The sequence below is a fragment of the Atta colombica genome, unplaced genomic scaffold, assembly GCF_001594045.1.
Source record: "Atta colombica isolate Treedump-2 unplaced genomic scaffold, Acol1.0 scaffold125, whole genome shotgun sequence".
Classification (NCBI taxonomy): Eukaryota; Metazoa; Arthropoda; class Insecta; order Hymenoptera; family Formicidae; genus Atta; species Atta colombica.
The window spans coordinates 3,229,501-3,243,309 of NW_017259212.1; the positions used below are offsets into that span (position 1 = coordinate 3,229,501).

The 13,809-nt window shown below is 30.2% G+C and overlaps 1 protein-coding gene across 1 annotated transcript in view; it reads left to right on the forward strand.

Annotated features, from left to right (window-relative positions):
* The window catches only part of LOC108694830 (leishmanolysin-like peptidase), a 286,628-nt gene that overhangs the window by 129,685 nt on the left and 143,134 nt on the right, over positions 1-13,809 (forward strand). The window contains exon 2 of the mRNA XM_018204505.1: positions 4,936-5,036. Coding sequence (XP_018059994.1) covers positions 4,936-5,036 — 101 coding nt within the window. The remainder of the gene's footprint in view (positions 1-4,935; positions 5,037-13,809) is intronic.

The window sequence follows — 13,809 nt, forward strand, 5'->3', positions numbered from 1 at the left end:
TTAATTTAATGAATATTAACTTAATTAAAATTCACATAATTATTATCTAAAATAGTTAATTTAATTTTACGAAAATGTGAATGATATTGTTAAAAACTAAAATTAATTATTATGTAAAAGTTTTAGTTTATGATTTAATATACATACACATAATAAATATACATATAAAATGTTTGAATACTTTAATGTAGCGTTATAAAATCTACGTTAAAAATAATTCTTAGTTAAGAACAATACTGGCACGCGCATCCCGTCATATTATTGAATAGACCACGGGTATAAGGATAGAAATTAGGAGCGGTCTAAAGTTTGATAATTAAGAGAGCACTATTCGCTAGAGTGGTTTGTAAGTTACGATGGAGTGTGCGTGGTTTAGCTACCGTTATCTTCTATATACGTGATACTCGAGCGCCGTTGCATCTTAACTTCGACCTTCGATCCAGTCTTCGTGGTCCTCTCTGCGCTCCTTGGCTGGCGCAGTTAATGCCACTCCTATCCTCTTAAGATATCGCATTATCACTAAGAAGCTTTCCGCGCAGGACGCAAACTCTCCGCAAGTATAAAAGTGGATCGGATTAAAACTTAACGTGGATCTTCGCATAATTGCATTTCTAACAAGCACACCCATTGCAATGAGGTAACGGTGACCTACCTCGATTACATAGAGCTCTATTAAACGAAGTGTCGCGACCATCCGCCAATCAAATTCTTCTTCTGTGACGAAAACTTGTTACTAAAGTAGTGAATTAATCAATAATAAATCGATAAATGTTTCATTTTTAACGCCTCATAATTGGATCGAATTATTAAATTTATTAATGTAATATATTGATTTATTGTTCCTTTTTTGTTTTTATAAATATTTAGAATGAAATTTTAATATACTAATCGATGAATTCTCATATCCTGTTGTGAACAATGCTATTCGTTGTGGCGCATCACTTTGTTTAAGTTCTCTTCACGCCCGTCTATTCATTACCTCCTTTTGGTTCTATGGCTCTATCGTTTGCAACTTCTGACTGAAACCCGACGGTGTTGAAGTTAACCAGAACTTATACCCAGTTTATGCACCTGTCTCTTCCCTCTTATAACCTCTGTAAACGTGGCTGCGGCCTTTGCCGCAAGCTGCTATTCCTGCGAGCGCGAGATTGCAGCCTCCGCATCGTAGAATTCGCAACCTGGAACATCGTCGAAGAGCGTATCAGGTTCACGCACCGCTGGTATAATACCAGGCATGATTCAATATAGTTAGCGCGTCTTCTATTAAGATCTGTTAGTAACAAACTCAACTTTCTACGACCAATTATAGCGCAGAATGGACTTTAAATGTGAGCATTCATGACTCTTTATCCAAACTAAATTCTGAATTTCGTGATTCAAGATATTACAGCTTTCTGATTTGACGAGCATAATTATTCTCAAATTCTTCATGTTTCACAAGTCGAAAACATATCTATTACCTTCTAACAAAGAATTCTAGGCAATTCAAAAATTCAAAACATTCTGAAACTTTTGTGTGCAAGTATAGAATAGTTCATCCATACAAAACTATTTTTCGTGTGGAATTACTGATTACTTGATATATGTTTTATTTTTTAAGAATTAGAACTAGCTGCTCTCAAAAGTAAATGAATGATATTTTATAAAAATAATAATTTCTTTATTCATACTTTGTTTTTAATTATCTTAAGTATTTTGTTAAATTATATTAAGTGTTCCTTATATACATATATCATAAAAATATTTGACTGACTTTTTAGGTTTGACACACTATTATTATTATTATTATTGGTGTTATTGTTGTTATTATTGTTGTTATTATTATATAAAACTTCTTATTTTAATAGTTACTACTGTACTGATACTATGCTGATGGATATTGTATTTGCCTTTCTACTCTATTTGCACACGTTTTAGAATTTTCTGAATTTTTGAATTGCCTTTCTTGTAAGTTTTTGGGCACGATAAATAAAATGTTGCATGAAATTTTTTAAAGATTAAATAACGTCGAGTCATTGATAATCTATTTTGAAAATTGCATGATACGATTGTGCATGGAACTCTATTTTTTAACATTAAATGATGCACAGTAATATTGATAATCTTGTTTAACGTTTCGATTTACATTTAATAATGCGGATGTGTTTGATTTCCGAAATTAATATTTACCTTAATAAGATAATCATTAACAAGTGGCTATAATGTTTGTATGTATTGGTAAGATTATTTATAATAGCGATATAATAATGTAACAATATTTAAATCGTAATTTATATGAATTTTAATTATTTTTATTTAAGGAACCTCGTTTAAGAGGCCGAAAAATACATGATCTTTAGGAATTTTTTTCAGTTATAATAAAAATTACCAATTAAAAAATTTAGGGGTGTTTTATTCATCATTTAAAATGTTATTCATCATTAAAAACAATTTTTATCACTAAATATTAATTTTTTCTTTAAACAATAGACCAGATGTTTCTGACACCTCACCTGTTGATTGTGTATAAAATAGCAGTCGTTCTATTAATTTGAAGCAAAAAAAAACCAAAGTTTTTGAATTTTATACAACTATCTTCTGGATAAACTAAAAAATTAGAAAAAAGCAAAAAATAGAAAATTTGTACAACTTTGAAAAGAAATTGCGATTTTCACGATAAAATTCTGAATCATTTTATTGCAAAAAAATTAGTGTTTCACTTTTCTTAAAAAAAATTTTTTTAGGACATCCAGAAAATAATTATATAAAATTGAAGAAAAACTTTGGTTTTTTGGTTTGAAATTAATGAACGATCGCTATCTTGTTACACAATCGACAGATGTCAGTGGCGAGGAACCACAAACATCGTTCTATTTTAAAGAAAAAATTAATATTTATTAATGATATAAAAATCATTTTTAATATTTTAAATGAATAAAACATCTCTAAATTTTTTAATTGGTAATTTTTTTATTATAACTGAAAAAAAATTCCTAAAAATCATATATTTTTTGGCTTTCTAAACGAGGTTCCCCCCTTAAATAAACAAAAAATGATTAAAATTCATATAAATTACAATTTAAGTATTTATAAGATTGTTGCATATATCACTATTAGAGAAAATGTTATCAATATATATTAGAGACATTTATTAATAATTATCTTATTAATGTACATTAATGTCGGGAGTTAAACATATCTGTATTATCAAATGTAAATCGAAATGTTAGACAAGATTATCAATGTATTACTTTGCATCATTTAATGATAAAAAATAGAGTTCCATGCACAATCTTATCGTGCGGTTTGCAAAATAGTTAAGAATATCAATATAACTTAGCGCCATTTAACCTTAAAAAATAGAATTTCATACAACATCCTATTTATCGATTTACGATTTGCAAATCAAATATATATTAGTTTTCCAATTTCTTTCTGCCACGTATGCTCGTATGCTCAAGGACTTACAAGGAAAGTTAGGCAATTGAAAAATTCAGAAAATTCTGAAACATTGTGTGCAAATAGAATATTTTATTCGTAACACAAAACTATTTTTTGTTCATGCGGAATTATATAATTGATATAATTTTTTTTTAAGTACATTAGGACTAGGTGCTCTATCAAAAGACAAAAGTAAATAAACGATATTTTATAAAAATAATAATTTTTGTATTCATATTTTTAATTATCACAAGTATTTTGTACATTCCTTTATATATATTATATTATTTATATATATTATATTCCTTTATATCTTATATTTATAAAAATTTGACTGGTTTTATGTTTGACACATATTATTATTATTATTGTTGTTGTTGTTGTTATTATTATTGTTATTGTTGTTGTTATTATATAAAATCTCTTATTTCAATACTTGCTGCTGTACTGATACTATGCTGATAGATTGTATTGTATTTGTCTTTCACGCTATTTCGCGCAGCCAACGCGGTATGAAATGAATACGTACGAAACATGTATACACAGACGTTTATATTTGAAAAATAATTTTTCGGAACATAATTATAATATACATTGTTTTCAGCGTAAAATGCTCTTTAATTTCCGTTATACAAAAATTAAAAAATTTTTTAAAATAGGGATGAGAGGATATAAAATAAATAATTAAAAAAAATTTTTTTTATTATAGTTTTAAAGTATCATTCAATCTTGAAACCATTCAGTTTTCATTCTGGAATTTTTTTTTATCTCTTATAGTTTCGATGATGTTCGTTTCAAAAGGAAAAAATCGATTTTTTTTTAAATGGTATTTCAACTCCTAAAACTGTAATTTCACACGAACTAAAAATAGTTTTGTGTTACGGATAAACTATTCTTGCATACAAAGTTTCAGAATTTTTTGAATTTTTGAGCTGCCTAGTGTCCTTTATAAGTATGCTTTATAATAACTAATAATTCACCAAGAGAGCATTATATAAATTGAGGTATTGGAAAGGAACAGAAATTTGCTATTTGCGTATTTGTATTATGTTTACTTAATTTATTTTTAGCATAATAGGAATTTGCAAAAACAAATTGATGGCATCAACATCAATTATAAAAACAATTGTACAATCGTGAATGAAAATAATCCCATATCAGTAAGATAATAATATCAGGATGTTCTTTAAAGTAGAAATACATTTATAAAATTGTTATTTATGAAATTGAATAAATCTGTATAAGTACTTCGATCAGTATGATTTCAAACATATGACGCATTCAGCATGATGCGTTTATTTTATTTTGCTATTTGTATAAACAGCATACATGTAATTGTGGCATATCTCGAGCATTCACAATTTTAGTTATTTTTCGATCATTATATACTTTACGATCTATTTATTAATGTATATTTATTAATAAACTCTGATTAAAGAAGTTACGTGATGTTCTACATGATATATTTCTGATATTCTACGCAAACGCTAATCAAATTCCCCCTTTGTTTTGCAGATAATTCACGATGTACACATCGAGCCAGCGCACGAAGTAAAGAAACGTAGCATCAGCCAGCCAGTACGCATTCTGCTATCATACGACGAGAGCGTCTTCAGGTGAGTTCGCACATACATGTTTCCACGAAATTTAACGATATTTGTCGACGGGCACGAAATTACGGAGAATTATGGATCGACTATATCAGGATATAAATCGAGTTCACCTCGCAGCACAGTGAATTGCCGCTAACTATCTTAAGCAGCAATCTCCTGCGAGCAATCGAAAATAGAGAAATGCTCAGCTATAATTTGATTTATTCGCAAATTCGAATGCTTCCGATTTCGTGTGACGTAGGAAATTTATCAAGATATTAAAATGAGAAATAGCTTTAATAATCTTCCTTTTCAAATTTTAAACATCAATTTCCCGATTAAAAATCAATTTCCCAGAGATATATATGTGAAGAAAAAAGCGTTTTTAATGTATTTTAGTTTAGTACAGACTTCTAATTCTTTGGATTGTAACACATGTGTATAAGATTATATTAAAATCGTGGAGAATTTTCTCGTTTAATAAAAATCTGTATGTATAAGTTAATATATTCTATAATTTCTTTTTCTCGTAATTTCGTAGACGCGCGTCTACGATTGCAATTCGCTTGAATAAATACGGTTTTTACAGACGTTGTCTTGTCATCACGCTTACAATGGGTGTGTCCAACCCGCTACCCATTTTATACAATGCACCGGGATCTTTAGCAGAGCTAATTTAGTAAAGTGCTCATAAATATTTTCTCTGCCGTTTAATTTTCAAATGGTGGCAGAAATTAGCTCGACCATCGCGTAATACTTTCGTTACTGTACGACGCTCTTGGGTTACCTGTCGCTTACTTACATCGTGAAAAGAACAATACAATTTATCTCTCTTGCGAGAAGGTAGTTTCTATCCATAATTGCCACTGTTGCCCCCCTTTGCAGATATTATTTTTAATCTGCATGAAAATTACTATAACGTCGTACTTTAAACACTTATATTGTGAATACATGATCTCATTGCCGTTTCCGAAGTATCTACTAAAATCGAGAGAGATGTGTATCTAACGTGAAACCTCCATTGCGAATTTCAATATTGCCAAGTAATATCTTGAAGAGCTACAATAATGAAATCAAGATGGCGAATTTTACACAGTTGTCATTATTATTTGTATTATTCTCTGTAAAATACTGATACTCTTTTATCTTTGATTATTTCTCGAGATATCACTTTAGAAATTTAGGGACGCAAATAATCTCTATTACACCCTTTAGTGTCTTCTCGCGCAACTGCGGAAGGTAATGCGTTAAAGTTATAATAGCTGGAAACATGATAAGCAAAGATATCGTTACTATTCCAAACGATTATTCCGTAGCTAATGTAAAACATAATGTCAGAATGGCATTGCGTAACGTGGCACATTGTATGCTAATAAACGATTGTTTTACTTAGTATCATACACGTTTTACTTTAAAGCAAACAAAATTGAATTTATTTATTTTCGTATATGATATAAATTAAAATATATTAGAATTTTTCTCAATTAAAATTACGAGAATATGGAAAATGGTTTTATTAAAGTATCTAAAAAAGCTAGATATAATAATAATTTTAGATATCAAATATGTGTAAAATGCTTAAACCAGTTGTTGGAATGTTAAAATTTTTTAAATATTTTTTTTGAACATCTTATAAAATTATTTTGATAATTCAATAAAATTATTTTTAGATCTGTATATGGCTAAATTTTTAGATACTTCAGGAAAGTTACGCTTTCCATGAAGATTTCTCATTAATGAGTAAAACTTCATTCCACTTTAAAGTTTCGTTTCTCTGACTATATTGTGAGTCATCTATTTTGATATAGGATTATTGTCACGCAAATAACAGGTGCCTATAAATTCATAAAACAATTATTTTTATTGTCTTTCTCGCATCCATTATTGCAAAGCAAATAATCCTTAGCCATTTCGATTCGGTCTGAACAATGTCTGAAATAATCGTTTCGCAATCGTGCACAGCGAGTTTGCATAGCGAGAATCGCGCAGTTTCGATACACACGTACTCTCAAAAACATTTCCGTTCTCGCGATAATAGGTATACTGGCGTGTCATGAAGTGCAACGCGACGACGTAACCGTTACGAAACGACTATTGCGAACTCCTATCTTGCCACTGATTCACAGACCATTGACCCATTCTCTCAAGTTTGATACGGTGCTCTCTCTCTCTCTCTCTCTCTCTCTCTCTCTCTCTCGTGTTTTGCCGTTGTGAACGTATAATTATGACCCAAGAATAACGCATATATTAACGATTCGCGATATCTCATGATAGTCCGGAGAACGTCGTCACATTATGACGGTTATGGTAAGATAGGATTTCTATTCTACCGCTCCGCTGAGTTGCCAACATTTCTTAGCGCAGTTTTTTGCACCGTGCATGTATATGAGGGATACGTGCGTTACGGGAAGCGGAAGCGCAATCTGGATAAGCGCGATGTACTTAAGTTCCATTATCCCGAAATTTCACTATCACAGTAAAAGCATTAACGAAGTGCTTCGAATGGATATTATAAGAAGTGTAGTGTGCAGATTTTTATTCAACACGAAAAATATCGTGCAATAATTATGAAGAGGGGATTGAAAGGAGTTTAGGCAAAGATAATGTCAAATGTCGTGAGCGAGACATTCAAAGTATGTCATTTCACACGGCGATGACGTGAATCGCATAAGATTCAGTTTAAAGTGCCGACTGCGGCGACAGAGAAACTTTTAACTTTCGAGACTGAAAGTTTAGCAGTTGTTAAATGCCTCTGTGGCACTCGAAACTTTTGGAATGTCGGTACTCATAAGTTTCTACGTTACATTAACCGCGTCTTGTTCTTTGGATGTGTATTCGTCTGTAAACAAGATCTTAGCTATGCACAAAAGATTTTTTAGCATATTTAGTTTTCATGTAAATATTGTAATAGGTTTCACCGACACAGCTGATACTTAACATTAGAAGTACTGAGTCATTATTGATCTTTTCTGTTTTTCTTTAAATTAATATTTAAAAAATTATATTTCTTATATCAAAGATATAATTCTCAAATATTTTGACTTCTCAATAATTATGTCTTTTACTGTTGAAATATTTAGTATTTTATTACTTTTTAAGTAATTTCTGTAATTTTTTATTCTTGGTCCCTTGGTCCCTTTTTAGTGAGTAAAAAACGTTTGATACTATTAGTGTTAAAGAATTTGTCAGATTAACAAAGTTAAATCGCACAATTATTATTTGTTTTGGCGCTAAACGTATATTTTTATTTTTTAATTATTTTTTAAATTATTTTAATCTTTTTTTTAATCTTATGTGCTTATTGCCCTTTTTGATCTGCATTCAATTATTTTTTTCTTTGAGGATAAGAGTTTTTTAACAAAGTACCTTATGGAAAATCTTGCTTCTTAAAAAGTTTTCAACGAATTCGATTGTGATTTCAAAATTCTAAAATTCAAATTTTAAAAAATCTAAATCAGTGAAAAATTCGGTTTCAAAGAGTTTCTGGTATTTTAATGTGTAACATGAAAGTATCGAATTTCAAAGGGATAATAATCTCCATGAAGGAAGATCTTTAGTGTTACAGAGTTCATAGTTTGGAAATCAGTATTAATAGTGTATGTACACTGATAACTTTCGAATAAAACGAAACTGGAAACTTGATATTTGTAATTAAAAACTTATATTTTGCAATTAAAAACTTTCTCTAAAATTAAGTTTCATGATAATCAAATTATTTTTTTTAAATTCTGTTCGCCATATTAAATTTATCATTTTAAATTTAATTTTTATCTTAGATTTGAATAAGGTATTATTAAATTACTTCATAGGCCAAGTTTTATAAAAATTGAACAGTTATTTATAAAATATATAGGAAGGTATTTCAAACGGGATCGCCGATCCACAAAGAATTAAGCTACAGAATGATGTTTCTAATTTCGAGATATCATAGTAATTATGATTATGTAAAAGCCATATTCGTGCGTGTACTTGAATAGTTTCAAAAGTTGGACTGATATAATCGCGTCGCGATGCAACGGCCATGTACGCATGTAGGTAAAAGTCAGACCAACAGTTTCTGCGAGATAAGGTCACGTCGCGTTGTACAGGTGCGCAACACTATGTCATTATGCACTTCTTCCTGTATGCCCATTATATCTGCGACCTGTCACATGCACATCGCGGCGGAATCTTCCTGTCCATGCACGCGTGAAGGAGCATTGACCCGTTGCGCGTCTCGTTGATTTCACTTTCCACGTGCGATATCCGTCGAATATTTACGACCTTAGTTAGTATTATCGCGGTAATACACCGATATCCGCGATCTCATAAAGCAAAACACAATTTCCGGAGACGCATTTATTGTGTAGTGAAATAATGACCGTTATCTTCTATGAAAGCTTTTGTTCCGATCTAACAAGCGAGAAATTATATCAGATAGAAAGTTAAAGAAATATTGCGTCTGATAGGAATTTACGTGCAATGACTCTCATCGTTTTAATTACGTTTATGTTGTAAAATCGTGTTGAGAAATATTTAAGTTTCCTATGGTTTGTGACAACAGTGAAGTGACTATGATATAACAATATATTTGAATGATGAATAAATTTTACGGTTATTTTTATCAAACACATAAAGTAATTAATATTACATTTTATGTGTTTGATAAAAATAACCCCAAAATGTATTTTTATTTAAATATCTATTATTACAATATCACAATCATCCTATTGTTGGGAGTTGATCCTATCAACTCATAATGATCATATTTAAAATAATAAAATAATAAAATATTTTCCAAAATAAAACATCATTTATATATTAGACATAATAAAATTTTTGGTAAGAATTTATATCGCAAATACACTATCGAATAATTTTTTTGAATCTTTTTTAAATCATTTTCTTGAAAAATTTTATAACACACATTTAAGTATGGTTGACAATATCATGTACAAAATAATTTTTCAAAAAAAGTTAGGTAATAATTTAATAAATAAAAATAAGAAATATCACAAGTAATTGAAAATGTAGTGGATAAATTCGCTACAATATTGTTTATTTGTGGCATTTTTCATTTTTATTCATCAATTTTTAAACAAATATCAGTTGTTATATTTCACATATATCATACGTAATGTTTAATTATGTAGAATGTACGAAAACCTTTGAACCTATTGTTGAAGCAAAATTAATTCTAAAAACTGTTCGTATTCATAACCATGAGAACAATACTGTCAAACTTATCACACAGATTGAAAATTCTCATTTGATAGGATAATATTTTTGTTACCGTGTTCTCTCTCGATGCGGTTATTAGCAGATTCGCTCGTGAGTTAGATGAAAAAATTGCGAGCAGCGTGGAATAACAACGTGCAACGCAAACAGCAAATTAATTAACGAGTGAGTTGAAAGTTAAAATGTGACGAGATGGATGTTTCGGCAAAAAAATTACCTTTCCGCGTGAAAGTGCAGCGTGGAGCGAATTTAGCAATGACTACTGCATTTGCCTGGATAATAGATACATTAGCTTGTGCGTGTGGCATTTTACATGCTGTTTTATCCGTCGAAATCGTGCTACTAAATTGAATATATATATATCTCTCTTTTACCAGCCAATCGCCATTTTATCATGCGGCATCGCGTGATCTGTGCCTTTTTCTCGGTTTCACTCGATAACCTCGGTTATTAACTCCTCGTCTGTTTTTCATATTCGGTCATGCTTGTTATTTGCAGGTCGATTCAGTGAGCGATATCTGCGTCGGTGATTACAATCGGCAATATTTTTTGTAGAGCGATACAGTTATATTATATTGATAAAGCACTTGCGAATATTGCACATCTCCCGCTGTGGGACGTAGACTAACCGCAAATAGATGAAATTCGCGATCGTATGCCTGCATGCATTTTCCGTTTCCGGATGTATTACAAGCTGATCCGATCAATTTCTGTTACGTCTGCTTTACATAAATAGATGTGTGAACCGACAGAAATATATGCTTGAGGAGTTAATCCTCTCATATATTTAAGCCCCTTATACTTATCTATTTTCTGTTGCAAATATTAATGGTTACATTGGTTTTTATGTAAACTTCTAGGAGAATTCATTAAATACTTAATAAGTAAACAGCGAATTTTGTATGTTGAGTTTTTATTTTGAATTTTTTCTATTGGTTTAAATGAAAATATAACAATTATGCTTTTAAGGTGACGTTTAATTGAGCGAAATGGACTCAATTTCCAATGAATTATAGCACATTCGAATTGTCCTTGCTTATCTCTTGTAATTAATAGTGGTTCCTCGTTATCGATAATTAATCCCGTATCGCCCGTATGCGACTAAATAAAAAAAAGCTAGAATTAACCGGCGAGGAGAGATCCATCGATATTGTGGCTATTCGACCGTGGGGCGATTCCTCTCGGGAGATCATAGCTAGTGAGCTATTCCACAGAAAGCGGTGAAATTTTCGCCATGTAGCATCCAAAATTTGGCTGCGCGCCAGAGAAACCACAGTGATGTTGTATAAAAGCCCGTTTGCAGTTACGCGGCCTTATTGAATTTCGGCATCGATATCGATGTTGGAAATGGAGTTCTCAATCTAGAGGTTTATCCATAGCCACACGTAGAGGTTTAGCTCTTATTTTCCGGATACAATCATTGAATACCGCAATACGAATACTTGATGTCCATATAAATCATAAAAAATTAAACGTAAAAATTCATAAAACTATTGAAAGTAGGAAGTATTAAGTCTTAAAAGTAGTATAATATAATGTAAAAAATTGTAAACTTATGACAAACCTCACGAGTACTTTCAAAGCGCAAATCACGGGCTTGCAATTTATTTCAACTTTAGCAGTAATGCTAGATAAAGCAGAGCTTAACTGAAGTAAGAGATTGCTATTCGCGTAAACTTCTACGTTAATACTGGCAAGATGCCATATAATCTTTAATATAATTGCATATTAGAATTCTCTTTATGACGCTAGAAAGGCATTAATGCATTATCTTTGATAGTTCGTTAAGTGTGAACGACTTAATCAGGCTTAAAACTTAGAGAATTTTACGTTTACATTAATTACGTTTGCATATCAAAGAACTACTTTATCAATAATATAACAAACACATTTTTTTCTATAATAGTACGTCTTATGATTACTTCAGTAGCTGTTCTTTCAGTGCTGGCCCACCTGAACCATACCTACAATTTCTTTCTAGTCTTACATGCAATAGCAAAATTGCTTATAACTAGAAGCAAACTTATAGTTCACGGAAACTTGAATTCATTAATGAAGATGAATTTTCAGAATATAACGAAGCGTAAATTGTAGATTTATTCGCTTTTAAAAAAAATATAATTTAAATGTCTTTTAATGACTGATCCCTATCTTGATTAATAACTCTTTTTAATTTCTTATATTGATTAACGCAGTATCCATCTCGTTATTGAATATTTCAATTGTAGAGTGCTCGGAAAATTATAGTTCGGAGAGTTACAGTTATTATTATAGATTCACGAAGTTAGCATATCATATTTTCATATCATATTTTCATATTTGTTTTTTTTTTCATATAAAAAATGCGGAACTTTTTTTTATTTTTAGGTAAAATTGTAGAACTATGAAAAGTGTGTGTGTGCGCGCGCGCGCGTGTGTGTGTGTGTGTGTGTGTGTACTGAAACTGTTATTATTAACTGTTATTTTTTTATATTAATAGAATGGTCATGCTAGCTTCATATATTCTTTATATTTTCACATGTAGTACTAGCATCTCTTTCGAAAATATAAGATTTTTGGGAAATATGAATGCATCCTGAGACGATTTATAAATTTATAAGAAATTTTTTTTATTTTAATACTAGCATGTTACGTTATAAAAGGAATTTGTTAAATTTTTGTCATAAAACAATTCATAATAAACAAATTCATATTATTGGATTAAGATAAAATTGTTTTCTATTAAAGCGAACATTCATGCACTGCAAATAATAAAAAAAAAGTTCATGTTAATATTCGTTTACTGTTAATAATTTTCGACAAATATTATATTTTAGTGTATTTTCTTTCGTTAAAGAATATTATTTATCTGTTTTTAACAAGAACTTAAAAAATTGTCTTTAAATATAATGTCTTTATCTGTTTTCAACAAGAATTTAAAAATTGTCTTTAAATATGCCTTAATGTCTTAAACATAATATTAATGTATAATGTATAGTATAATGGACTAATGTAAGAACTTTATACAATGCTTAACGTACAGAAACGTTTGTTCATGTGTTATAATGAATTTGCAACGCACGTGGCACAGTCAGCTAGTTTCTCATGAGCACGGTCATTCGCAATGAAAGTGTAGAAAACGCGATAAAGAGAGAGAGAAGGGCTGGTAATTTTGTACCCTTTGTGCTCGTTCCCATGTGCATATTTATGTGCTCCTGACCCAAGTGGCGCTTCATCAACGAGTTTCAGTTAGCAACAATTTCTGAAACGTTAACATTCTTGCTTCTGCATATGAAAACAACTGTGATACTGATAGTTTGCTTGCTGCCTGCTAGGCTAGCTTCCTTTATCCACTCTCTAATTTATGTATTTAAAAACGAAGTAACGAACAAAAAATGGCCTATAAATGCGTGCTTATATATATGTAAATTAAATGAAATTTTATTTTCACATATTTTAAATTTATTAAACTCTTTTTACTTCAAGGATATTTATGTAAAAAGGATCAGTAGATTTGTACATAAATATGATAATTAGTGGAATTAATTTGTACTGTATACAAATAAAAAAGTAAACTTATATATATATATATATATATATA